At 42.3% G+C, this 22,754-nt stretch overlaps 1 protein-coding gene across 7 annotated transcripts in view; it reads left to right on the top strand.

Annotated features, from left to right (window-relative positions):
- SHC3 (SHC adaptor protein 3) overlaps positions 1-22,754 on the top strand; it is a 148,916-nt gene that overhangs the window by 73,997 nt on the left and 52,165 nt on the right. For all 7 annotated transcript variants that reach the window (XM_036238631.1, XM_016133436.2, XM_036238635.1 and 4 more), the window contains 5 exons: positions 1,762-1,825; positions 3,824-3,943; positions 7,365-7,418; positions 14,623-14,674; positions 21,704-21,830. In XM_036238631.1, the coding sequence (XP_036094524.1) occupies positions 1,762-1,825; positions 3,824-3,943; positions 7,365-7,418; positions 14,623-14,674; positions 21,704-21,830 (417 nt within the window). The remainder of the gene's footprint in view (positions 1-1,761; positions 1,826-3,823; positions 3,944-7,364; positions 7,419-14,622; positions 14,675-21,703; positions 21,831-22,754) is intronic.

The raw sequence follows: 22,754 nt of genomic DNA, 5'->3' as shown, positions 1-22,754 counted from the left end.
CTATAATGAATTGAATGGCAAATATGAAGCTTATCTTAATAGTCTCTTACCTTATTTGACAAGGTCATAGTTCTCTTAAAAGCATTGTATTGTGATGGCGATTATTTTTCTCAATAATAGAAAATAATTTTAAAAAGTATTCAGCTGAGAAAGCTTGTGGAATGTTTCTGAGGACCCATTATCTTTTTTATCATTCAGCGTGTATCTCTAAATCTTCATTTGTGTATATATATATTTTCTATTCTTTAACTGTTTTGTCCTTTCCAATGTGGGAGTTGAGAGGTTCACCCAGCTCTTCTCTGAGCTTCTGACTTTGGAGCCCCTTTTGTCAGCTCTCCCATCATTTCTCCCTGAACTGAAACAAAAAATTTAGTTTTGTTTGTTCTCAAGTGACTACCCCATGTCCTGCCATGTTAGGCTCCCGCTTCCAGCGCCTGGACTGGAGCAGCCTCTATCTGGTCTCACTTATGCATGTTTTCCCCTTTTTGTTTCTGTGCTTTCTTATCCCATGCAGTCCTGGGGGTCAGACCCATTGTAGCTGGTCCTCCTGTCAGGCCCTGTCAATACCTAGGACACTTCCTTGAATCTCTCAAGACAGTGCCTGACACACAGTAGCTGTTCAACAAAGCCTGCTCCATGGAACTGCCTTGCACAGAACTGCATTTCCAGCTCATTTGTACGCCCCTGGAGTTCTTCTTCAAAACCCTCTTGATTTTATGATGTTACTAATTACAGAAGCTGATGTTAAACAAAAACCTTGGGGAATAGAATTTTTTTCTGAAATAAAGAATGTAATGGGCCATATTCTAGTCAGAAGAAGGACTGGGTCATGGGACACACACTCTGAACAACCAGAGAAGAAAATCATATATGCCATCCTGAAACTGATGGAGCATTTTTGTACAATGAGTGTGGAGAGAAAGATGTAAGTTGTTTTGAAAGAATAGCTATAGACAAAAGGTGAAGCAGGAAAAATTCTTGGATAGGTGCAGAGTCCATAAAAAGGTATTTGCTGTTTCTGGATTGGCTGTGGTCAGCAGCCTGGAGAGTTCATGAGTAAGCAGGATGGGGGTGAGTCTATAGTTGCTTACCTTTCTAGGTAAGAGTTGAAATAGTCACAGAAGTTGATTCAGAGTTTATCCACACATTAAAGAATGCAAACAAACTTCAGTTGGATTTGGCTCAAGGCTGTTAACTGATTAATCTCTTACCTCTTTCTCCTCCCCTCCTGCCTGCTATAATTTAATTTAGGTCATCTCAGAATTTTTCTCTTGTTACTGGGAATAACACTCAGAGGACCACATTTCTTTCAATTACATCCTTCTGACACACTTCAGAAGGATCTTGATCAATAGCAGTACTTGATTAAGAGCGGTCCTTGTGCCATGTCAGTCACCATGGGAAGAACATCCAGAAGAGTATATTTCAGGGTATTGATTCTCTAAAATGGAATCTTAACCAAACAAAGACAAAATAAGAATAAAAAGGATGTGTGGCATTAATACATAGCACACCATTAGGATGCAACCACCATGGAGAGAACTAGGATACTGCCAGTGAGAGGTTCAAGATGACCTGTTTGTGTTTTGCTTAGTTTTGTATTTAGAGGAGAAATTGGATGACTCTTGAGATGACAGGTCTATTTTCTATGCTGGAATATACAGGCAATTATTTTCCCAGGAGATGTGAACCTGTAGAGTCTCTGGGTTATGTAATCCTGATTGACATGATTAAATGGATCTCTCTTGTTGTCCTCTTAAGGGAAGCCATCAGCCGTGTTTGCGAAGCTGTCCCTGGAGCCAAGGGAGCCTTTAGGAAGAGAAAGGTACTGTCTCTCGGCTCTGCGTCTGACCGTGTCTTCTCCTTTACTTCTGCACTTTTCTGTCACTACTCAGCATCTTTAATCACAGAGAATCATTCAATTCTCTCTTCCCATGGCCTAGCTCTTGTCACTTTTTTTTTTTTTTGCCAGAGGGAAACCAAAAGCCATCCCTTAGTTTGAAGAGGGTAACTGGCAGTGGCTCTTGTCACTTTTAAAAACAGAAAAAAGCTTATATTCTCTCTGCCATGTGGTTGATAAGGACAGTTAGCTATCACTACCAATTCAAAGTAGATACCCTAGTTACTGACCATGGGCCTAAACCTAGATATGATGATGATAATAGACACGTAAAACAAGGCTGGGCATTTTTTTAAACCTGTAGAATCATTGACTCACTTCATTAGAATAACCCTTTGAGGCAGACACCCCCAGTGTCTGTACCAGTGGTGTACCAGTCAAAGTCTAATAACTGTTTCTTGCAGGTGGGGGACTGAATTTGTAGTGTTTTCAAGTTTCCCTAGTGTAAATACTTCTGCAATGGCTGATTTCAAGCTTTAACATGACATCCCTAAAATGAACTGTGAAGCTGAGGTCCAGCTCAGACTGCCTGGTTCTGGGTGCTACATGTTCAATTTCTGTACCTGACCTTTTCATCCTAAGATGTTTGAACCAGAAGAAAAAAAATAGCTGGATTAAGAAAAAGCTCAGAAAATCTCTACTAAGTGTCTAGTAAATATATAACTAAATATCTACTATCGGGACTTTTCTGTGCCTGAATTGAATGTGGGAGAGTATCTCTGAATTTGTCCTGAGGCTGAGGTTTTGGGGCATGCTGTGTGCTCACCTCTGCTGGTCTCAGGGCTGTGGGTTGCTTCTATCTTCATAGCTTAAGGACATTCAACTGAGTTTCAGGCAGAGAACTTTGGATGAAGGCTTAGATGTATTGAGTTATGTTTCAGTTGGCCCACAGGGGCTCCTAAGCAAGCCTCCAGCACCTTTAATACAGGAGCTAGGAGAGTGTCTGAGAACAGAGACACTGAACCTTCTCTTTCAGAACCAGGTGGTGCCCGACCAGCAAGTCTTAGGATACCCTCCTGGTTCTCTCTGTGAAGGTGGGAAAATAATGCTGATTTCTGGTCTCCACCCCAGGTATACTTAATCAGAACCCAGGCAGCTTGATCTTTGAATAGCTCTGGCAGGAGCTTTGCAAGCAGTGCCAGCTGGTTAAGAACCGTGTTAATTGGCAGATCAAAGAGGGCGTGGTCTGTCCTGAGGAGGAAGGTTGGGTGATTTTCAATGGACAGAGACAAATGTTGGTGGTGCCCTTGAAAAGACTCAGGGAGAAGGTGTCTGGCTGGAGAACACAGCTCATAGTTCCCCGTGCCAAGGACATTTCTGACAGGTTGATGGATGCACCAGTTAGAGCCAAACTGAGTCTGTCCATCCTTGGGCTAGCTCCAGACCCAAATTCTAATTAAATCATCCATGTGAGCTCTGACCTGGAGAAAGTGCTGGCCAAGAATTTGTGTTCTATTCCTTTAGCAATGAGCATTCTCCTGACTCCTTGGGATTGTTCATAAGCCCCTGAGCTGGACCGATTTAGTCTGGCCCTGACTAATATGACTCTTGTTGGGATGAAGCTGGTTTGTGAGTCTACAAAGCTGTGGGCCCTAACCTGTGGCACTTTACTGAGGCTTACGAGTAGCCTATGAGACAAATCTCAATGTGAGATGCCTAAAACACTGACACCTCTGTCTTTCCTTCATCTCAGTGTGTGTGTGCATAATAGATGTTTTACAATTCACATTTTGCGAATTCTAGAATTTTTGTGTTAATATTGGATCCCACTCCTCCAGTTTATTTGTGGCACAATTTTCTTCACATGCCTAATGAGGGCGGGAAGGTGAAGGTTTTGGGATTTGGTAAATAGGAACAACCTAGAGGCTCTGACAGTGGCTTACAGTGAATCAAACGTTAAAATAATGCTGCTTGATTTCACAGCCTCCGAGCAAAATGCTGTCCAGCATCTTGGGCAAGAGCAACCTCCAGTTTGCGGGGATGAGCATCTCCCTGACCATTTCCACTGCCAGCCTGAACTTGCGGACACCAGACTCGAAACAGGTCTGTGGGCTCTCAGGCCCCCTGTCCTGCCCCTGCCCAAGACCCCCCACAGGATGGGTGTTTCACAGGGCTTCCCACTTCCAGCTTTACTGGGTCTGTGTGGAACACATTTGTGTAAAACCTTCATGAATCTGCAAACTTTGGCCACTTCGAAGGGTCACCAACAGGATGATAAACGGAATTGGCTCTATTTTGTTCTGCAGTAAATTACCTTTTTTGAGGATAATGCACGAAGTCATTGGTTTACCTACAATGTAAAAAAGAGGCATATGTATATGCAAAAGTCTCCTCTCAATGTCCTTGCTTCTATTTTGTTTTATTTTATACTATATTTCATTCATTCTACAGCCCACACTTTATTTTCGCATTTTTTTTTCCTTGAAATGAATGGCATGTTATGGTTTAATGGACAGTATTTTTTATTTCTTAGTGGGTCATTTTGGACCCACAGTTGATACTGTCATATGGTTGATGTGATATGGCTATCCATATCCATACCCAGTGTGGAAAGAGTTTGTTGCTGACCAAGGCAGCACAACAGTGATGTTTATTGAGGTAATTCCATTTAGGATGGTTGGATTCTTCTGCAGTGTTTCTCTTTTAGGTTTCTCTGATAGTTAGTTCCTTCAGCCAGAAAAATGGTTATGTAATAGTATATGACCTGTCTGGTCATTCCCTAGAAGACTTTACTTCCAGGACTGTCTTTATTTGACCTGATTCAGAGCTCGTCCAGGAAAAAAAATGCCTCTTCCCAAGAGATATTTTTCCAAAACAATTAGAGGCAATTGTTTAACATCATGGCTCAAACAGGTATATAAGCAGCAGCCCTTGGTACCAACAGGTGAAAATGCTTAGAGCCGTAAATGCCTTCACCTGCTCTGCTCAGCCTGGGCCTTTGTTGCTGGCAGTATGAGTTAGAAGTCAGATATATCCACATTGTAAGATGCGCAATCCATAGACCTTTGGATGACATACTTCCTGACTCTGGCAGTGTGTCACCAGGGATGCCCAGGGATACCTTAATGTTGCTATACATATTCATATTTATTGATTTCCAAATTCCCCAGGTAAGCAAGCAACATCCCCAGCTTCATTTATCTCTCTGTCCCACCCTTCCCAGTTGAGATGGTAAAATAAATTCTAGATCCAAAATAGAAATAAAAGGGCTTTGTTTTGACATATTGGATGCCACTTCTTATTCCATTCCTTTGTCTTCACTTGAGAGATGGATGATCCCTTGTCTTTTCTCATTGGCCCTTCTAAGGAATGGGTTATCTGGTCATTTAGGTGATGGATTAAGAAACTTCAACAGGCTCAGCCTCTTTCTGAAGCTGCCTCAAGGCTGAGCACCCATGGCGGCTAATGGAGGTTGGTCTCCTCAGCTCTGCAGTCATACTCCCTCATCCATCTTTATTCTATGTGACTGTTGCACCTTTTGTTTATAGGAATCCTCAAACCATGGTCCTCGATTCAGTGGGATTTTATCTCCTAATTTCCCTTTTACCTGATTCCCCACTTCAAAATAAAGAGAAGCAAACTCAGAAAGAGCAGAACGGCTGAGGCCATCATGGTTGGCACTCTTCATCCTGGCATTGGGGCTGGTTGGGTGTGTCCTGCCATTAGTTTAGGTGGATAGGAGTGAGTCCTGGGGGATGCTAGCTCGGACATCATGAGCACAGTCTGAGGAAGGTTTGACAGGAGCCAAAGCTCAGATCCCTCTTGCTCTCCTATCTGGCTGAGTTTAGTCTTGGATTGCAGGAAACTGAGAACAAGCCAAGTGAATACTCGATATTTCCAATGTAGAGAGATAGCAGGAAGGCAGGGCCCGCTCCCCCTGTATAGAGTTCTCCAGGAGTAGAAAATGATGAAACAACCTCAGAGCAAAAACACAAGCTTTCAGTTAATTAGCTCTAACTTCCTTATTCTCCTTTTCAATTTCTCTTAGCCAAAGGGATAACATATACAGTACTAGTTATACAGTGTGTTGACCAAATATAATTTCCATTTTTCACCTAAATCTTGGTATCCACTTTGATTTCCAAACCCCATCTTTAGAGCTGCTTTATAAGTAAAAATTAAATAAGCAAAACTTAATTTTAGAAGCCATAGTTTGTCATCATTTGGGGACTGTTATGTCCTCATTACTCTCCCAGGGGCCCTCTATACCTGGACTAGAGGAAAGATTCCAGAGGACTGTGAAGGGAAACTATTAGTTTAATCCACCTGTGTTTAGGCACAGGCTACAGAGCCAGACTCATTGCTTTTATTCATTTATAGTTGACTCTTGAATGCTGAGGGGAGGGCTGCTGATCCCTGCACAGTCAAAAATCTGGTTGTAACTTTTGACTCCCCCAAAACTTAACTACTATATGCTCTAGTTTTTCTAGATCCTGAGTTATTTTGGACCTCCTAACAACTGAAATAGGCATTTAAAAAACCTTTTTTTTTATCTTATAGTTCAGTTATAGCTTTGCTTCGATTTTAACAGGAGAATGGTTGGAAAAATCCTTTGGATGGTAGGATTATGGCTCTGTAAATTTTGACTGCCCACCAGTGAGGGCTTGAGGGGGCTGAGCAAAAATAAACCTGGTTATGCTGAGAAGAAGACAAGAGTGCTGTTTCCACCCCCGGAAATTTACTTCAATGTCATTACATTGTTTTTAGAAAGATAAAAGTAGCGTGGAAGATTTATGTAGCTTTTTAAATTTAGGGCAGCTTCCAATTTACTCAGTGTCTACTAAATTCTACTGTATCCTGCAGTTTACAATGCTAATGGAAATTTCCCATTTTAAAATGAACTTGGAATGTCCTCATTTTAAATTGATAAATTATAAGAGTGCCTGAGATGGCACTGATTTTGATCTTGGGTGCAGGCTTTCCGATTTATGTGCACGTGATACAAACGGGATGAAGTGGGGAGTGGCCACACTTCCCTCCATTCCAACTATGGGGTCTATAGTGAAGACACTATGTGTCTTTGGAAACAGAAACTATGCAGTCAAAATATTTTGATGTATGGGTGAGACATTTTCCTTATCAAAGAGGCATGGTTCTTAAGACCATGTGTGTTTGGTCACAGTCTGCCCTTTGCTAGCTGTAGTACTTTAGGCAAGCCACTTGGCCCCTCTAGGCCTCAGACTCCCCATCTTTGAAATGGGATTACAGTAATTCCTATGTCACGGGGCTGCTGTGAAACTTGAATTTGCTAATTATGTCAAGGCTGCTAGATGAGCTGCTGACATGTTGTGAAAGTTCATTAAAATGCTATCTATTGTTATTACTTTTGTAATTGTTATTTTCAGTGGGTACCAATTTGAGGGGAACCTTGTCAATTCATATTGCCTGCCAACAAATAGTTGATTATCCAAGACATGGGAAGGGTAATAACTACACATCTCGTTTCTTGTTTTGGGTCTGGCAGATTATAGCAAATCATCACATGCAGTCCATCTCCTTTGCCTCTGGGGGAGACCCGGTAAGTGTCCTTGGCATTATATTCTTTTGTTCTTGTCTGGAATTGCTGAGAAGGAGCTCTTCTTCCAAGGTGTGCTTCTTAGGATATTATCAAGAACGTTTACTGTGATGCCAACCATTTCTCCCTAAGCTCTTCTTGACTATTATTAATTTTCATTTCATTATACAAGAACTGTCAACGATCCTTGAAGCATTGGCATTCTTAAGAGGTAATGAAACAGCCGCTCAATGTTTCAAAATTGCCTGGTGTTCTGGTCACCTAACTGCTTGCTCTGCCTTGTTCTTGTTTTTCTATTAGACCTCCAATGGGGTCCTCCATTTTTGGATTTTAAGACTGAATTTACTAAGTCTGATTTATTCATAAATATTTGTAATTGGCAATTTTCTCTCCAAATTTAACACTATAGTCTTGTAATGGTTTGTTTTGCCAACAGGAAAGGAATTGCAGAGATAAAGAGAGAAAGAATAGAGAATGGAATGAGATTGTTTTGTTTTTGCATTGCTTCTTTTATGAAGAAGATGCAATAACAAGAGGACTTGCTCCCCACATTTGATCAGGAATGTGATGCTGTGATGTCTGCATTCAGTTTCAGCATTTGGAGAGGCAAGACTCAGGGCCATACTCACACACTCAGAGCTACTTGCTGTGTACAGTTAGCCCTTTGAAGAAACCCAGGCAAGAAATCAGTTGCTAGGGGAGGAGGTGCAGGGGGAAAAAAACACAACAAAAACTTTCCAGTAGTGAAAGGGAGAAAAGACTCCCATCCCAAAAATGTTATCATGTTATTTTTCATTGATCTGGGTAAAGTTCTCGCCAGTCAAGGAAAATATCTAGAAATTAGGAAAAATTTATTTTAAAAAAAATGCAGGCCAAGATGGCAAAGTAAATAAATGCCATGTTTACCTCCTTCCATGACCATACCAAAATTACAACTAAACTACAGAACAACCATCACTGACAATCATCTGAAGTCTAGCTAAACAGAAGTCCTACAACAAAGGATGATATATAGAAGGGGCCCTAATGAGACTGAACAGGCCGGTGCTATAACCACATATGGCATTAAAAAATGAGAAGGATGTCTAGGCTGTGGAGGTCCTTCATGAGGAACGAGGGGTCTCAGCCCCACATCAGGCTCCCAAGCTCAGGGTACCAGTGCCTCACAACTTCTATTTGTGAGAACCAGTGGAGATTATGCTGGAGACCCAGGCACTCCTCTTAAAGGGCTCACACATGGACTTACTCACTCGCTCTGATCTCTAGCACTGGAGCAGTAGTTTGAAAGAAACCAGGGGCATAAGAGGAGAAAATAAATTGTCAGGCTTCAGGGTGAGGCTGAAGGGGCAGCTTTCTCTCAGAGATGCTGGCAGAGGCCATTGTTCCTTTGTTGAGCCCTCGATCAACCCAGTGTGCAAGCACCAGTGGGCGCCATATCTGTTTTCATCGACCTGGCTAACACTGTTCTTTGTGCTTGGGTGACTCCCTGACACTCCGCCCCACTCAACTTGTGGGCCTACCCAAGCTGCTTCACGTGGCTTTTCCATACAAACAGCCTGTCTTTGCTAACGCTGTGGACTCTCCTAAAATCTCTCAAAGGTTCACAAACCCTAAACAAGCAAGCATCTGGCCTTGGAATGCCCCATACCTCTTGCTAAGCAGACCCAAATTTGGCAATAGAGGAAGCCAGCCTCTAAGCCCAGCACAAGTGACAACCATCTGCTGATTACTATGTAGCTCATACCAAGAGGCCCTAGGAAAGGCACAGGCAGTGGCTGAACTTGGTCTGCAATGGAGCTCTGCTGAAGAGGCCCCAAAACCAGCACACCTGGTGACCAGCTTCAGACCACACAAAAGCACCACCCAACCACCTCCACAAATGACACACCCAAAGGTCAGACTAAGCAGGCACCGGAGGCTGCTAAAGCAAATCTTGCTCCATGGGTCAGCCCCTACACGAAAGCTCTTCCACTGTAGTCACAGCCAGTTCCTCACAATCAGTCAGCCTGAGGGTCATTCCCTCCCATTGATGTGCAAACAGCAACAGAGGCTCAACTACAACAGGAGTGCACACACAACCCATACAAGGGGCACCCCTCGAGTACTCGTTCAGGGAGACTGGGCCACTGGGCCCCTATAGGGCATTCTACTAAGACCAGGAGACCTAGCAGCATTATCTAATACATAAAAACACAAGGAGATAGCCAAAGTGAGAACATAAAAAAACATGTCCCAAATGAAAGATCAGAACAAAACTCTACAAAAATAACCAAACTAAATGAGGATAAGCAATATAGCAGATGCAGAGTTCAAGATACTAATTATAAGGATGCTCAATAAACTTAAGATAAGAATAGATGAATTCAGAAAGAATTCTAACAAAGAGATAGAAAACATAAAAATGGAGATACAAAACATAAAAAAGAACCAGTTAGAAATGAAGAATACAATAACTGAAATGAAGAAAAATTAGAGGGAATCCACAGTAGATTGGATAAAGCAGAAAATTGAATCAGCGATTTAGAAGATAAGGGAGCAGAAAGCACTCAATCAGGACAGCAACAAGAAAAAAGAATCCAAAAAAAATGAGGGTAGTTTGAGTCTCAAGGATAACATCAAACATACTAACATTTGCATCATAGAAACACCAGGAGAGGAGAGAGAACAAGGAATTGGCCTATTTGAAGAAATAATGATGGAAAACTTTCCTGATCTGGTGAAGGAAATAGACAGGTTTTAAATAAAAGTTTGCCAGTCTAAAGAAGCTTGAATAATTGGTATGTGTGTTACTCCTTATCCCACGTCAGGGCCCTTGTCTACTTCTAGCCCAGAAAGGGAATCTTTCCCTTGCCCCATACTTAACTCACAAATCTTTCCTCTTAGGCTCCTTATACGTAGTAACCTGATTGTAGAACTGCTGTTGGCACATTGAAAGTGATTTCCTTTGTTGGCTCTAGTGTCTACATTTCCAAAGGGCAGTATGATCATGGCACCGAGTGTCTAAGCTACGGGAGAGTGGTACCCCATCCTCCCTTGCCCCCGTTGCTGTAGCCCCCAGGGAGGTGTCGCAACAGGAATCATCCCAGCATTGCTTCTGCCACTCCTGCCAGTTGAGCTTGGCTGCACTGAGAGTCCTGGGCATCTCCTCGTCTGAGACCCTTGAGCCAAGGTCTCTGTCAGAAGGATTTGTCCACAGTGAAGATTGTTCTTTGCTTTCAAACATCTACTTAATTGCCAAAGGCTGACCAGAGCACCATTTAACCATCTTATTCAGTGTGTTAGTTGGCTTTGGCCCCTTTATACTTAGAGTTTTGTTTTCAAGTCTCCTATGATGATTTCCTCTTCTTTTTTTTCCTTCCCTTCCCTTCTTTTTCTTCTAATCTTTTATTTTCTTATGTTTCATTGTAAAATGAAAGCCCTTATTGAGAAGTATATTTATAAAGTGGAAGTCTTCCATAATCAAACCCATCATAGGTACATTTCTGAGGATAATATCTAGACATACGTGTATACCTATTCTCTACCTGCACTATACCTACACATATATCTGTACTTATTCCTTTACCTATATCTGTATCTGACTCTAACTAACTTGCAATGTGATGGATGCTTGGAACCATAATTTCTTAAATTTGAAAGGTGACCCAGTTTGAAAAATAAAAGGCAGAAATGAGCACCTGCATTAAGCTCCTTTCAGGAAGTTGTCTCAAATCTCATCTTCATGACAATATCATGAATGGAGATACAGAGATCCAGAAAATGGGAAGCTAAATGCATTGTCCTGTGTTAAAATTATTTGGTTCTCCATAGCACATAAAGGTCTATGAACTATGTTCAATTTTTCCTATCACCTCTTCATTAAAAATGTAAGTAGTCAGTGTAATTCATAACCATTTATATTCTTTCTGATACAAAAATGTTACCATACCAGGGGCTTAAAGTAATTCATAACTGTTTATATTTTTTCTGATACAGAAAATATCACCATACCAAGGGCTTGATTACTTTACATTTCCATTTTAACTAGTCCAAGTGCATATCAAATTGTGCACAAATTCCCACACCAAACTGGTTTGTAATCACTACAATTGGTAGGTGTTTTAAATAAAACCAACAATTCTAGGTTCTGTTCATTGTTCTGCTGAGAACTGTATATCTACTTATTACTCTGTGCCTCAGTTTGCTAGGTAAGAAAATGATATTTTGAAACATCAAATAAGACAGACCAAAAAACACTGTTAACCCCTACAGAAAAGGGTACCCTATAATTATAATCTACTACTATTATTAGTGTTAAAAGACCACCAAAAGAATGCCAGAATAATGGTCAGGCTCAGAAAGTCTTCGGGAGTGAGAACAGAAATGGATAAATACAGAATGGGCACTTGGCAACCCCATTTTTAGAACATTACATGCTCACTGTGTGATGTCAAGCATATTGTTTTGAATAGCAATACACTCCCCCACTGTGCCAGAAAAAAAAAAATCAATATTGGTATGAGAAAAGCTATGTCCTAGCTTGGCCATTGACCATCTGAGTGATAGGGTCATATCACATCTCTTTCCTGGCCCTCCTTCCTTAGCTTTGAGCCGGAGCAGAGTTTCTCAGACTGAAGTGAGAATTTAAAAAGAAGAGTTTCCTTTTATATGCTACTAGGTTTGGCACAAATTAATTTTGTTACCCAAATATGTAAAAAAATAAAGTATGGACCCCTTACTTTTTTTGTTTATATATTTTATTGAACACTTCTCCCTCTCTTAAATATATACTTTTAAAAATTATTTTAAAATATTTTTAGTTTTCCAATTAAAGTTGGCATATAATCTTATATTAGTTTCAGGTGTACAACATGGTGATTAGACATTTATGTAATTTACAAAATGATAATCCTGATAAATCTAGTACCTATCTGACACCATACATAACTATTATAGTATTAATGACTATATTCATTATGCTATACTTTACATCCCTGTGTGTTATACTTTTTTATTGAACCATAAACCTCAATCAAGCTTGGAAGTTAAATACAGTAAAGCCAATAACATTCAAAATAATATTAATTTACTGTGATGGATAAAAGTTTTGCTGAAACTAAATATCTGCTCCCAGTGTGACTCTAGAAATAGCCACCACGATGCATTCCAAATCTTTCGAAGTCAGCATCTCTCTACTACCATGGGTGCCAGATTATTCATTCTTCTACTTATTTCTTCTATTTAATCAAACACTTCAGTTGTATATTATTGTGTACAAATGTGACATTAATTTCTTCAAATGGGGCAAAGGCATCTAGTCTAACAGTTCTTTTCTTTCTAATTCTTTAATTCATTAAGGTAACCATAATGTTGGAAACCCAACTAAAAATCTTGGTACTGAAATTGTATACAGAACATTATGACATGGTGGTAATTCAGATGATCCTGAATATTCCTGTATTAATTTTAAAAATTATCATTGAAATGAAAACACAAAGTTATAAGGAAATTCTGATGACATCTCATAAGTGCTGGGGAGTATACCCACTCTACCCTAGGTTCCGTGGATCTCAGTTTGAGAAACACTAGAACTCCCTAAGGAAACTTCTAACATTAGCATCTTTTGAATCCAGAGAGAGTCTATGATTACAAATAACAATCCTTATTTTTGCCAAGAGCTTCATAGTCTCACCAGATCTTCCTTGACGGAAATAACAAGAGGTCAGATCGACTGGTTTGACTGTCTCCTACTCCCTTTCTGAGATCAGTCTGTGAGTAGACCAATTGTCAGTGGACTGAGTGAGGAGAGGAAAAAGTTAAGCTGGGTTGCATGCTGGAGAATGACCCTGGGGTAGCAGCCAGTTATTTGAAGAGGGGCTTGAAGAGCTCTCCTTCCCATGCTTGGACTTCCTGTGTCACTGTGAGTTCCAGGACAATGACATATGGAAAGTGCTTTTGCCACCAACCACCCTGCAGCCAGCTTTCAATAACCATTGCACCCCCACTCACACACTCTCTCTCTATTGCCTATTCTCCTCTCTCTCTGGAGGGTTTTCTGGCACTATAGAGAGTAGTTGGCTCCTCTGCCCATAGAGCATAACAATAAAAGAACTCATGACAGAGAGTCTTTAAAATGCTGCAAACAGTGGGAGCTAATTAATAACCTTGCAGCCCTTCAAAAGAATAACATTTGGGAAATATCTGCAATAATTGTATAGACCTTTACCAGTTTCTTCTCAATCTGCTGACACTTTTTTGAATGTTGAAAACGTCATCTTTGCAGAGAAGTCTTTTCTGCTTTCAAGAATTAAGAGAATTATTGTTGTATCTGGTTATTTAGAAACTAAAATCCACATAGTTACCTGGGCCCACTTTTGAGGCCATATTGATGATTAGATGAGGATTCAGGCAAGGGAGCTCATGTTTCACGTGTAAGCATGAGATTTCAAAATCAAGCACATATTTTCAATACATCTTAAAAGAATTAAAATCATTACTTATGTCCAAGGAGAAAAGAACCATTGTACCTAACCCACTTGTGAAGGAACATTTGCAACCAACTTTGAACATCCACTGCTGAATTTCTTCTAGACCAGAGATTCTCAAACAGAGGCCCCCAGACCAACAGCAGCAGTAGCACCTGGAAACTTGTCAAAAATGTGCATTTGGGGCCTCACCTCAGCCCCTCCAAGTGGGGAACCCTGGCATGGGATTTAGCAATCCATGTTTTAACAAGCCCTGCAAGGGATTCTGACACCAGCTTAATTGAGAGGACCACTGTTTTCAGCCTCGGTTCACATTGGAACCATCTGTGGAGCTCTTAGATATTCCTGATACCCAGGCCTCACATCTGATTTAGTTCAGATTATCTGGGAGGTGGGACCTTGTTATCAATGTTTTTAAAGTTCCTCTGGTGGTCCAATACACAGAGAATAGGTGTGTTATTCACATCCTTGCTACTCAAAGTGTGGGCTGGGGAAGCAGCCACAGTGCCATGTGCAACCTGGCTGCAGACAGAACTCAGGTCCTGCTCTGGTCCTCTGAGTCAGAATCTGCATTTTGTAAGATTCCTAGTGATTTCTGCTCACAGTCGGTTAGAAAAAAAGCCACTTTAATGGCTGTTATTTGGGCATCATTTCATTCCTGAGGTGGTCTGTGCCCTGTGTGTCTGGCTATGCTGTCTCCTGCTTGTGATTAGTGATGTGGATGTCTCATTTTTCTCTGACAGGACACAACAGACTATGTTGCGTATGTAGCTAAGGACCCTGTTAATCGCAGAGGTAAGCAATGCTTAATGCTTGTAATCTCTTGCTAGAATACTGCCCAACTTGATACTGGATATTAACACAGATGTTCCTCTCATTTCAGCCCCCTTCACCAAAATGAGCACGTGCTATATCACATTGTTCATGATAACTATGGTAGGAGGCAGTTAAGTGTGGCAGCATGCCTGGCTGGGTCAGGAGACACTTGATGTCTGTGAGCTCCAAACGCACACCTGTATCCAACCAGCTACTGCTTAGTGCACCTGTCCTGCTAAGTACAGCTCCCACTCATACAATGAAAGTGGCTTAATTACATATGGAGAACTAAAAACCATCCAGTCTCCTGCCGGGCTCCAGTTCCTTGTGTGTCCGCTGCTAACTAAGTCTCTCAGAGAAGCCTCATGCTGCCTTGCACAGCTCTGATGGCCAGTTTCTCAGTTTAGGTGCTGTCGTCTTATGCCCTACACAGGCTGAGTGAGGGGGGCCGAGGCATTCAAGTACTTTCTATCCTCAAGGAAGCTTTAATCTTAAACTCTCCCTTCACACCCACCATCCCATTTCTGTTATCACTTACAAAACCAAAGCCCCACTCACTGGACGATAACAAGCCTGGGTGGGTGGGCTGACTAAGGGTGTGCTATCCTTGAACACTAGGCAGCCACTGGTGCACTGCATAATTCTAATTCAGAACTCATTGTTGAAGATCGCCAGTGGGGTTTATAAAAATCCAAAACAGCACTTCACTCCATTACCCACTGGTTCCCCTGCTCCTCCCACCCTCCGGCCCAGGTACCAACTGTTAAGTTTTTCCAGTTTGCTTTGCAGAACTTTTTATCCATATACATACATGTATGTTTTCTACATCTTCTAAAATTTCAATACAAATGAGATCTTAGCATTCTATTTTGCTCCGCCCCTCAACACTATATCTTAGATATATTTCTAAGACAGCCCAGAGAGATCAGGTTACCTGATCCATGATGTAGCTTTACTGAGATCTGTCCCTCAGGTCCATGGACACCCAGAGGCCCCATGTACAGACTCCTTTGTTCTTCCTCAGAATATTACATGGCTTGCCTTAAAGAGGCTAATGTTAGATGGTCGATACATCAGTGGACCTTGCAAATTGCCAAACGGACTGGCTGTAAAAATTTGCTTTCCTATGTAAATGTTCCCTGCCCAGGTAACTTTCCATCTGGGCCTTTTCCAGTCCTGAGTTGGTAAGCAGTGACTCGGTAGGGCTGCCTTTCCTTTCCTGAAACTGAAGATAACAAGAGCTTACAAAGAATGTCAGCTGTTATTCTCTTCCAGGTGACTGGAGCTCCTCATTGGGGTGTCTGGGGGGAGGGGGATTCCATAGTTGAGGTGTTCCAATATAGATAACATTCTATGTTATAGTTTTCATATTGTCACTCTTGAACCAGAGGTGGAGTAAGTATGAAGTTTTGATGGTAAGATGATAAGGGGACATGCGTGGTCTTGATGAATTCAGAACTGTCCCCAGAACCCCTTGCTAACACGTTCTAGCCCATCATTACTTGAACTTGAAGCAGCTTTTACTTAAGTAATATCTGCAGATAATCAGTATTTGTCTTGGGTGAGAAGGCAGACTATAACAGTTTAACACAAGTTCATTCTTCCAGCTAGAGGCTGCATTGTTATTCTGCTATGGCTGCAGTATTAATAATACAAGTGAGGTGCCTTAAAATAACAATTCATTGTCTCACAGTTCTGAAGGCTGGAAATCTGAGATCAAGGTGCTGGCAGGGCCATATTCACTCTGAAGCCTGTAAAGGAGAATGCCGTTTAGCTTCCAGCCTTGGCATCCTGGGCTTGTGGATGCATCACTTCACTTCTCGGTCTTCACATGGCCTTGTGCCCTGAGTGTGACTCTGTCTTCACGCGGATATCTTTTTATGACGATACCAGTTATACTGGATTAGACCTACTGTGATCCGGCCTGACCTCATCTTAACTAGTTATATATGCAACAACCTTATTTCCAAATAAGGTGACTTTCTGCAGTGGGATTTCAACATGTCTTTCTCTCAGGACACAATTCAACCCATGTGAGAGGCCATCCTACAGTCCCACCAAGTTCAGTAGCAGGAAGTGGCAGGCCGCACCTCCCCAGGCAAAGTTCCCATTCCAAATTAACTCGAAGCCATCCTAGTTTTTTTTTTTCTTTTTTAAATGTCTTTAATGGCTCCTAGGTCAGTGGTTTTCAAAATGAAATGTGCTTTAGAGTCACTTGGATGAGCTTTCAAAAATCTCAATGCTCAGGCCTCAGAGAGTACAGCCCAGGCAACTATTTTTTAAAAGCTCTCCAGGTGACTCCCATGTACAGCCAAGGGTGGGAAATAAGGCTCCAGACTCTGAAACAATTTAACCCAGTGCAATCTGACTTAGGGCCATGGAAGTATATAGGCTGTTATCCTGTTTCAGAGCCACAAACCAGGAGTACCTTCCACCCATAGTGTCTTTTTGAAGCCATCAAAATCAGCATCCACTCCACATGTCTGGTGGTAGCTGCCCCAGGCTCCCTTTGGGATCTACATGTGGTACCAGCATGCGACAAATACTGACCTCTTTTCCGGTGCTGCTGCTTTAGGGGCACAGGGGCCCGTTGAGATACTTGGTGGGGGATGTTCACTCCTTCTTCCAATTATCTATCACCTATAACAGACTACTTAAAGCTTAGTGGCTTAATAACCACCATTCCATTATATCTTTGAGTATAATTGTCAGGAATCCAGACAGGGCTCAATTGGCCAATTATGCTGCTGTGGCATCAATGGGGGTCACTCGTGGTCTTTGGCTGGTGGCTGGCCTAGTCTAAAGAGTCCAAGTTGACTTCTCTGACATGCTTCATACCTTGGTAGAGGTGACTAGGAGGCTAAGCTATTAGGGTTCTTCCCCATCTCCATGGAGTCCGAGGGTCCCTCCAAGGAGCCCCTCTATCAGCGCCGTAAGACTTTTTACATGGTGGCTCTGGGCTCCACAATACCAAAGTAGAAACTTCCAGCACTCCCAAAGACCAGGCACAACTTCACTTCTGCCAAGCACAGCTTCACTACTGTCAAAGCAGTCACAGCCTGCTCAGACTCAAGGGGAGGGCAAACAGACCCACCCTCTGATGGGAATTTGCAGCCTTCCTTATGAATCACAGCTCTTTTCTTCACACATCAGGAGGCCTAGCCTCCTGGGAGGCAGTGTGTGGGGGGAGGGAGTCATAGTTCCAGCCATGAACATGATCTTGGAGCATGCTTTGCCTCCATCTCATATGTGTCCAACCCATGATTACTCTCTTCTAGTATGGAGCTGGAAGAAGGGCTTCCCCCAACTGCTTCTGCTCTTCTTTTTCCCTGGGGCCAGGAAGCAAGTTTAATTTAGTAAGAATGGCCTCTGCCACTGAAGAGTCAGACTAGCAAGAAATTCTGGGAGTGGATGTTTTTATTTGGGCTCTTAAATATCTAACTGCTTATTTAGATGGCCCAGTCAAAGTGCTGAAGTGATTCCTTGGCTATAAGCCTCAAGACAGGCAGGTGTGAAGACACATCTGAGCCCCAGAAAGTCTGTCGAAACCGTATAGAGAGGGGTCAAAGTCCCTCACTGTTATCATTTGTCTTTTCCATTATGATCCTTGCCTATACATTTTTTGTGTGTGTTCTTTGTTTATCCAGAAGTATTTACAGAGAGAATCTATATTCAGCTGTCAAATATATAGTTAATCTGTTAGAGGTCATTAAGTTGGATGGAAACCTCCACCAACATCTTGAGAAGACAAAAGACACAAATGAATGAAGTTTCATGTAATTGGTGCATTATAGTCGAAGGGCAGGGCCAATAGACCTGGAAGGTGACTACTGATATACATAGAAATAAAACTCCCAACAAATCAGGCTTTGCTGGATCCTAACACACCATTTTATTTTTATGTTGAGACTTTCATTACTACCCAATGACTCTCGTCCCCTGCAGTCATATACGTATTGGTTCAGATTACACTGTTTGAGTCACAAAAAGTAGCTAAAATATGATGCTCTAATCAGACATATGGCTGCCTGCAGGAGGCATGTGCTTTACATAATTTATAATCGCAATAACATTCCTGTTCAGGCACCCTCTGGAACTCCCTAAACTGGCTGTGGAAAGACATATCCTGAATGTAGATGATGCCGACCTAACAGGAGAGAAGCCTGCATGTTCAGTCTGAACATCTTCCAACACATTCTGCTGTTCTTTCCCCCAAAATTTCCTTAATAATGGGAAACTTGAATGGGCTTGAGCAGGAAGCCTACACGTGGGAATGCTGCCTCGCATGGCCACACTTGCCTGCTCCAGGCTTCTCTACAAGCAGATGGTCTTTTCACCAGGGAATTAGGGTTCATCTGGCCTTGGACAGTTGTAGACCCCAAGAGGTGACTTTCTGGGAAAGGCTTTCAATAGTATAAACTCAGTGGTAGCAAACAACACAACACCTCTGTATGTCCCCTTTAAACAAAATCTTATCTGCATAATGTGTGAAAGCAAGTTTTCTGATGGGTAGACATTTAGGCGGCTTCATACTTGGCAATCGTCAATCAGTATTGTACAAACAAGCCAGGCCCTGGACTTTAAATATCCTGTGCAGAGACTCCAAATGTTCCCATCTCTCAGGCCTCTGGCTGAAAACTAGACTTGTGCACTTACCACCCTGCTGCACTTCTGCACTCAGAAGCCTCGCAGGCCCTTCACACTGGACAAGCTACATATACGTCTTCTTCCTCCACAAAGCATCACCATGCCCACAGGACCCAATGTGATTTCAGTCCTGCTCTCATGTGTCTTATTTCCCATAATTTTCTTTCTGATCTAACCTCATGGACCTTTGGCCTCTTCCTTGTACGCCAAGCCAGCATCTGCACTGGGGCCTTTGCCCCCACTAGGCCCATGCCTGTGATATCCTCACACCAGACCTTCACATGGTTCACTCCCTGACTTATTTCGGGCTTCTTTTCCAATGTCACCTTCTACTACTACAAAAAGACTGGTTTCTCTGAGAAGGAGTAGAATGGAGAATGACACTATTTTGCTGCTTCTATTTGTAATAGGCCACATTTTAGGTTTTACAACATCATTTTGAGTCTTGATTCTGTACATGTTTCTCACCTAGTCTCCTTTTTGTTCATGGATGACATCCTTTCCTTGTGGGGGTGAAGTAAATAATTCCAATGGTCACTTTGGAGAAGGTCTCCTCATTTCTCATATATACCAAGTCACTCAGGTCGGGTCAGAAAATGGTGGCTTTTGACTAAAGACTGTTGCAGTACTCTCAGAGAAAATACCAGGCCCAGGGAGGCCCAGGGTTAGTTTGGATTTGGAGTGAGTTTCTGGAACATATAGAATGCATTTCACAGAAGCAGCCTCACACCCAGCCAACAGATGCTATTTTCTCAATCCATTGAGGATAATCCAGGTAGCAGAGCCTAGAGTCGTTCTGCCACCTTGGGTATATTAGGCTGACAGGGTGCTGCCTTCACTGAGTGAGGGTGCTTCCACCAGAGCTCTGCAGTTTCCAAACATCCCAGGAACTGACTTAAAGAGGACCATTTCCGGGCCTGTTGTTCTCTGACGTGTGGGAGATGAGTGGGCCCTGTGGATCCATTGTACAGCCCCTTCTGCAGAAACTTGATTTTTCACTTACTATGTTTAAGGTTAAGGTACTGCCTTTCTCTTTAGAAGAAAAATAAGCTGCACCTTTTTGACCCATTCCCAGTCTTTATTCTGGTTCTCCAAAGTGCTGGGCAGCCAACTCCCATGCTGATGCTGATGCTTGGGGTGGGGTGGGGGATGGATATGTGTGGCTGGAAACAGGGGATGGGTGGGAGATTCAAGTGTCTTTCTCTCGCACCAGCCTAGACTCTTACTTCTCTGTCGGCTGGTAAGACATCTTCATTCCTATCATTTAACCGACAACCTGCAACTCTCACAGTTGCTTCAGATGGGCCTGCTTTGGGCCTACTTGGGTTGATACTTAATAAAAATTAATATCAAAAATAAAATAATATCAGTAGTCAATAATAAAAATACAGCTAGGACATCCACCTCCTTGAGACCAATGCCTTGGCCATACCTAGCGTATCCAAGGATTGCATTGCGGTCCAAAATGCAGTATAGTCCCATTTGTTCTTCCCCGGCAGTGATTTTCTATGTGTCCTCAGCAGTATGCTCCCCTGGGGGAGAAGTTGAGGATGCCGGGCCCAGCAGCTGCAGTCTGGGTGAGCTACACTGGCTTTGTGCACAAAGAAAGCAGTGATGAAAGAGTCACTAAACTGTGGAGGTAGTGATGCCTCTGTCCCTTCTTGGGCAGTTTCCCATCTTAAGGAGTCCTTTTTCAAGTGTGTACTGGATTCTCCTGTAGCCAGAGGACAATTTGGTGTCTCTGGTGCCTGAGAACAACTACCCTTGTAGAAATGCCTCCTCTTCACTCCTGGACGACCCCTCCCTGCAATACAATTACATCCTAACTGTTGACAAGAGAAAAGTGGAGTAGGACACACGTATCTGTCATTTTCTCCAAGAAGAATGACTCTATCCCACTAGTAACAAGACCACGGCATGCTTGTCACAACAACTTGTGGAGAGGTTGTGGGATGCCGTGGATGGTCTCTTTTTTGTAGAGCAAAGGCAGGGTCCTTCTCCATGCCTTCTTCCACTTGACCCTCTTCTCTGAAGGCTTCTCATGGATTATAATGCAGCCTAGCCACAGGATAGTGTGTCCTTGAAGGATGATGGGCACCTGGCACAAAGCGATTAATTTTTGATTTTGGAGAGAATAAGGTATTAAGAAATGAATCTGATAGTGACACTGTCCAACTATGGGTCCCAGGGAGTAAGATGCAGATAAAGCCTTCAGGACATATAATAAAAGGCACATGCAACACCTTGTTCTTGTCTTCTCACAGCTACTGATGGGGTTTCACTCCCAGGAAGGCTTATGTGGAGGAGCCTGGGTAGCTCTTGTATTTGTCTCTAATGGGCCTATGTCTCTGGTTCCCATAGCTTGTCACATTTTGGAATGCTGTGACGGGCTGGCACAAGATGTCATCAGCTCCATTGGACAAGCCTTTGAGCTCCGGTTTAAGCAATATTTGCAGTGTCCTTCCAAGATCTCCACTTTCCATGACCGGTGAGTAGTACTACCATTTGCAATGGCCTTTCTGCATTTTATCACCTTTCCTCTTAAAAACACTTGAAAGGAGAAAACCACAAAACTGCCTCCCTAAGGTGTGCCCTGGACAGACACCATTAATCACAGGACTTCCTGGGCTCAGAAACACCTGGTAGTGCTGGGCCATGGCTCAGGAAACTGACAGATGGAAATCAACATATGGGCGATGCGCCGAAAGTTTGGAAAAACATTTTCTTGAAACTATAGTGACAGTAGCCAAGGTTACAAAAAAGCATTGTAATATGTTTTTATTCTGTTTCCTGTACAACCATGTGATGTTTCCATATGTCACCTCCTTGAGTCTGCATCACCTCAGGATCTGCACATCTCATTGTCTTTGCCAACATTGTTGGCCAAAGTCCAGACTCAGAGGCTCCTCTATGAGGCTCTGTGCCTGAGATGACCAGTGTCAGTCCTGCTTTATTGGCCTTTATAGCCTAGAGACTCAATGGTACCTGTGGCCCGGGTCAAGTTTTTTAACCAATCCGGGTCTCAGCAGCTTTTAACCAATCTGAGTCTCAGCAGCTTTCTCTGTAAAATAAGAATAACAGTGGCTTGAACTTAACAGTTGCTGGTTTTTTTTTTAAGTTGTAAGATTTATTATTTCTTAAATTTTTCATCTTTGTTAAAATTATAGACTGAATTGTTAATGACACCATATAAAGTATTGTACCAAAAATTCCTTTTTTTTTTCTCTTACAGTTGACATTCAATGTTATATTAGTTTCAGATGCACAGGATAGTGGTTAGACATTTATACAACTTATGAAGTGATGCTGGCTATAGTCCAGTACCCATTTGGCACCATACACAGTTATTGCAATGTATTATTGACTATACCTCCCCATGACTATTTTGTAACTGCCAATTTGTGCTTCTTAA

The sequence above is a fragment of the Rousettus aegyptiacus genome, unplaced genomic scaffold (assembly GCF_014176215.1).
Source record: "Rousettus aegyptiacus isolate mRouAeg1 unplaced genomic scaffold, mRouAeg1.p scaffold_m13_p_3, whole genome shotgun sequence".
Taxonomy (NCBI): Eukaryota; Metazoa; Chordata; class Mammalia; order Chiroptera; family Pteropodidae; genus Rousettus; species Rousettus aegyptiacus.
Note: the sequence above shows the minus strand (reverse complement) of the source record. Positions and strands in the feature narration are given on the sequence as shown.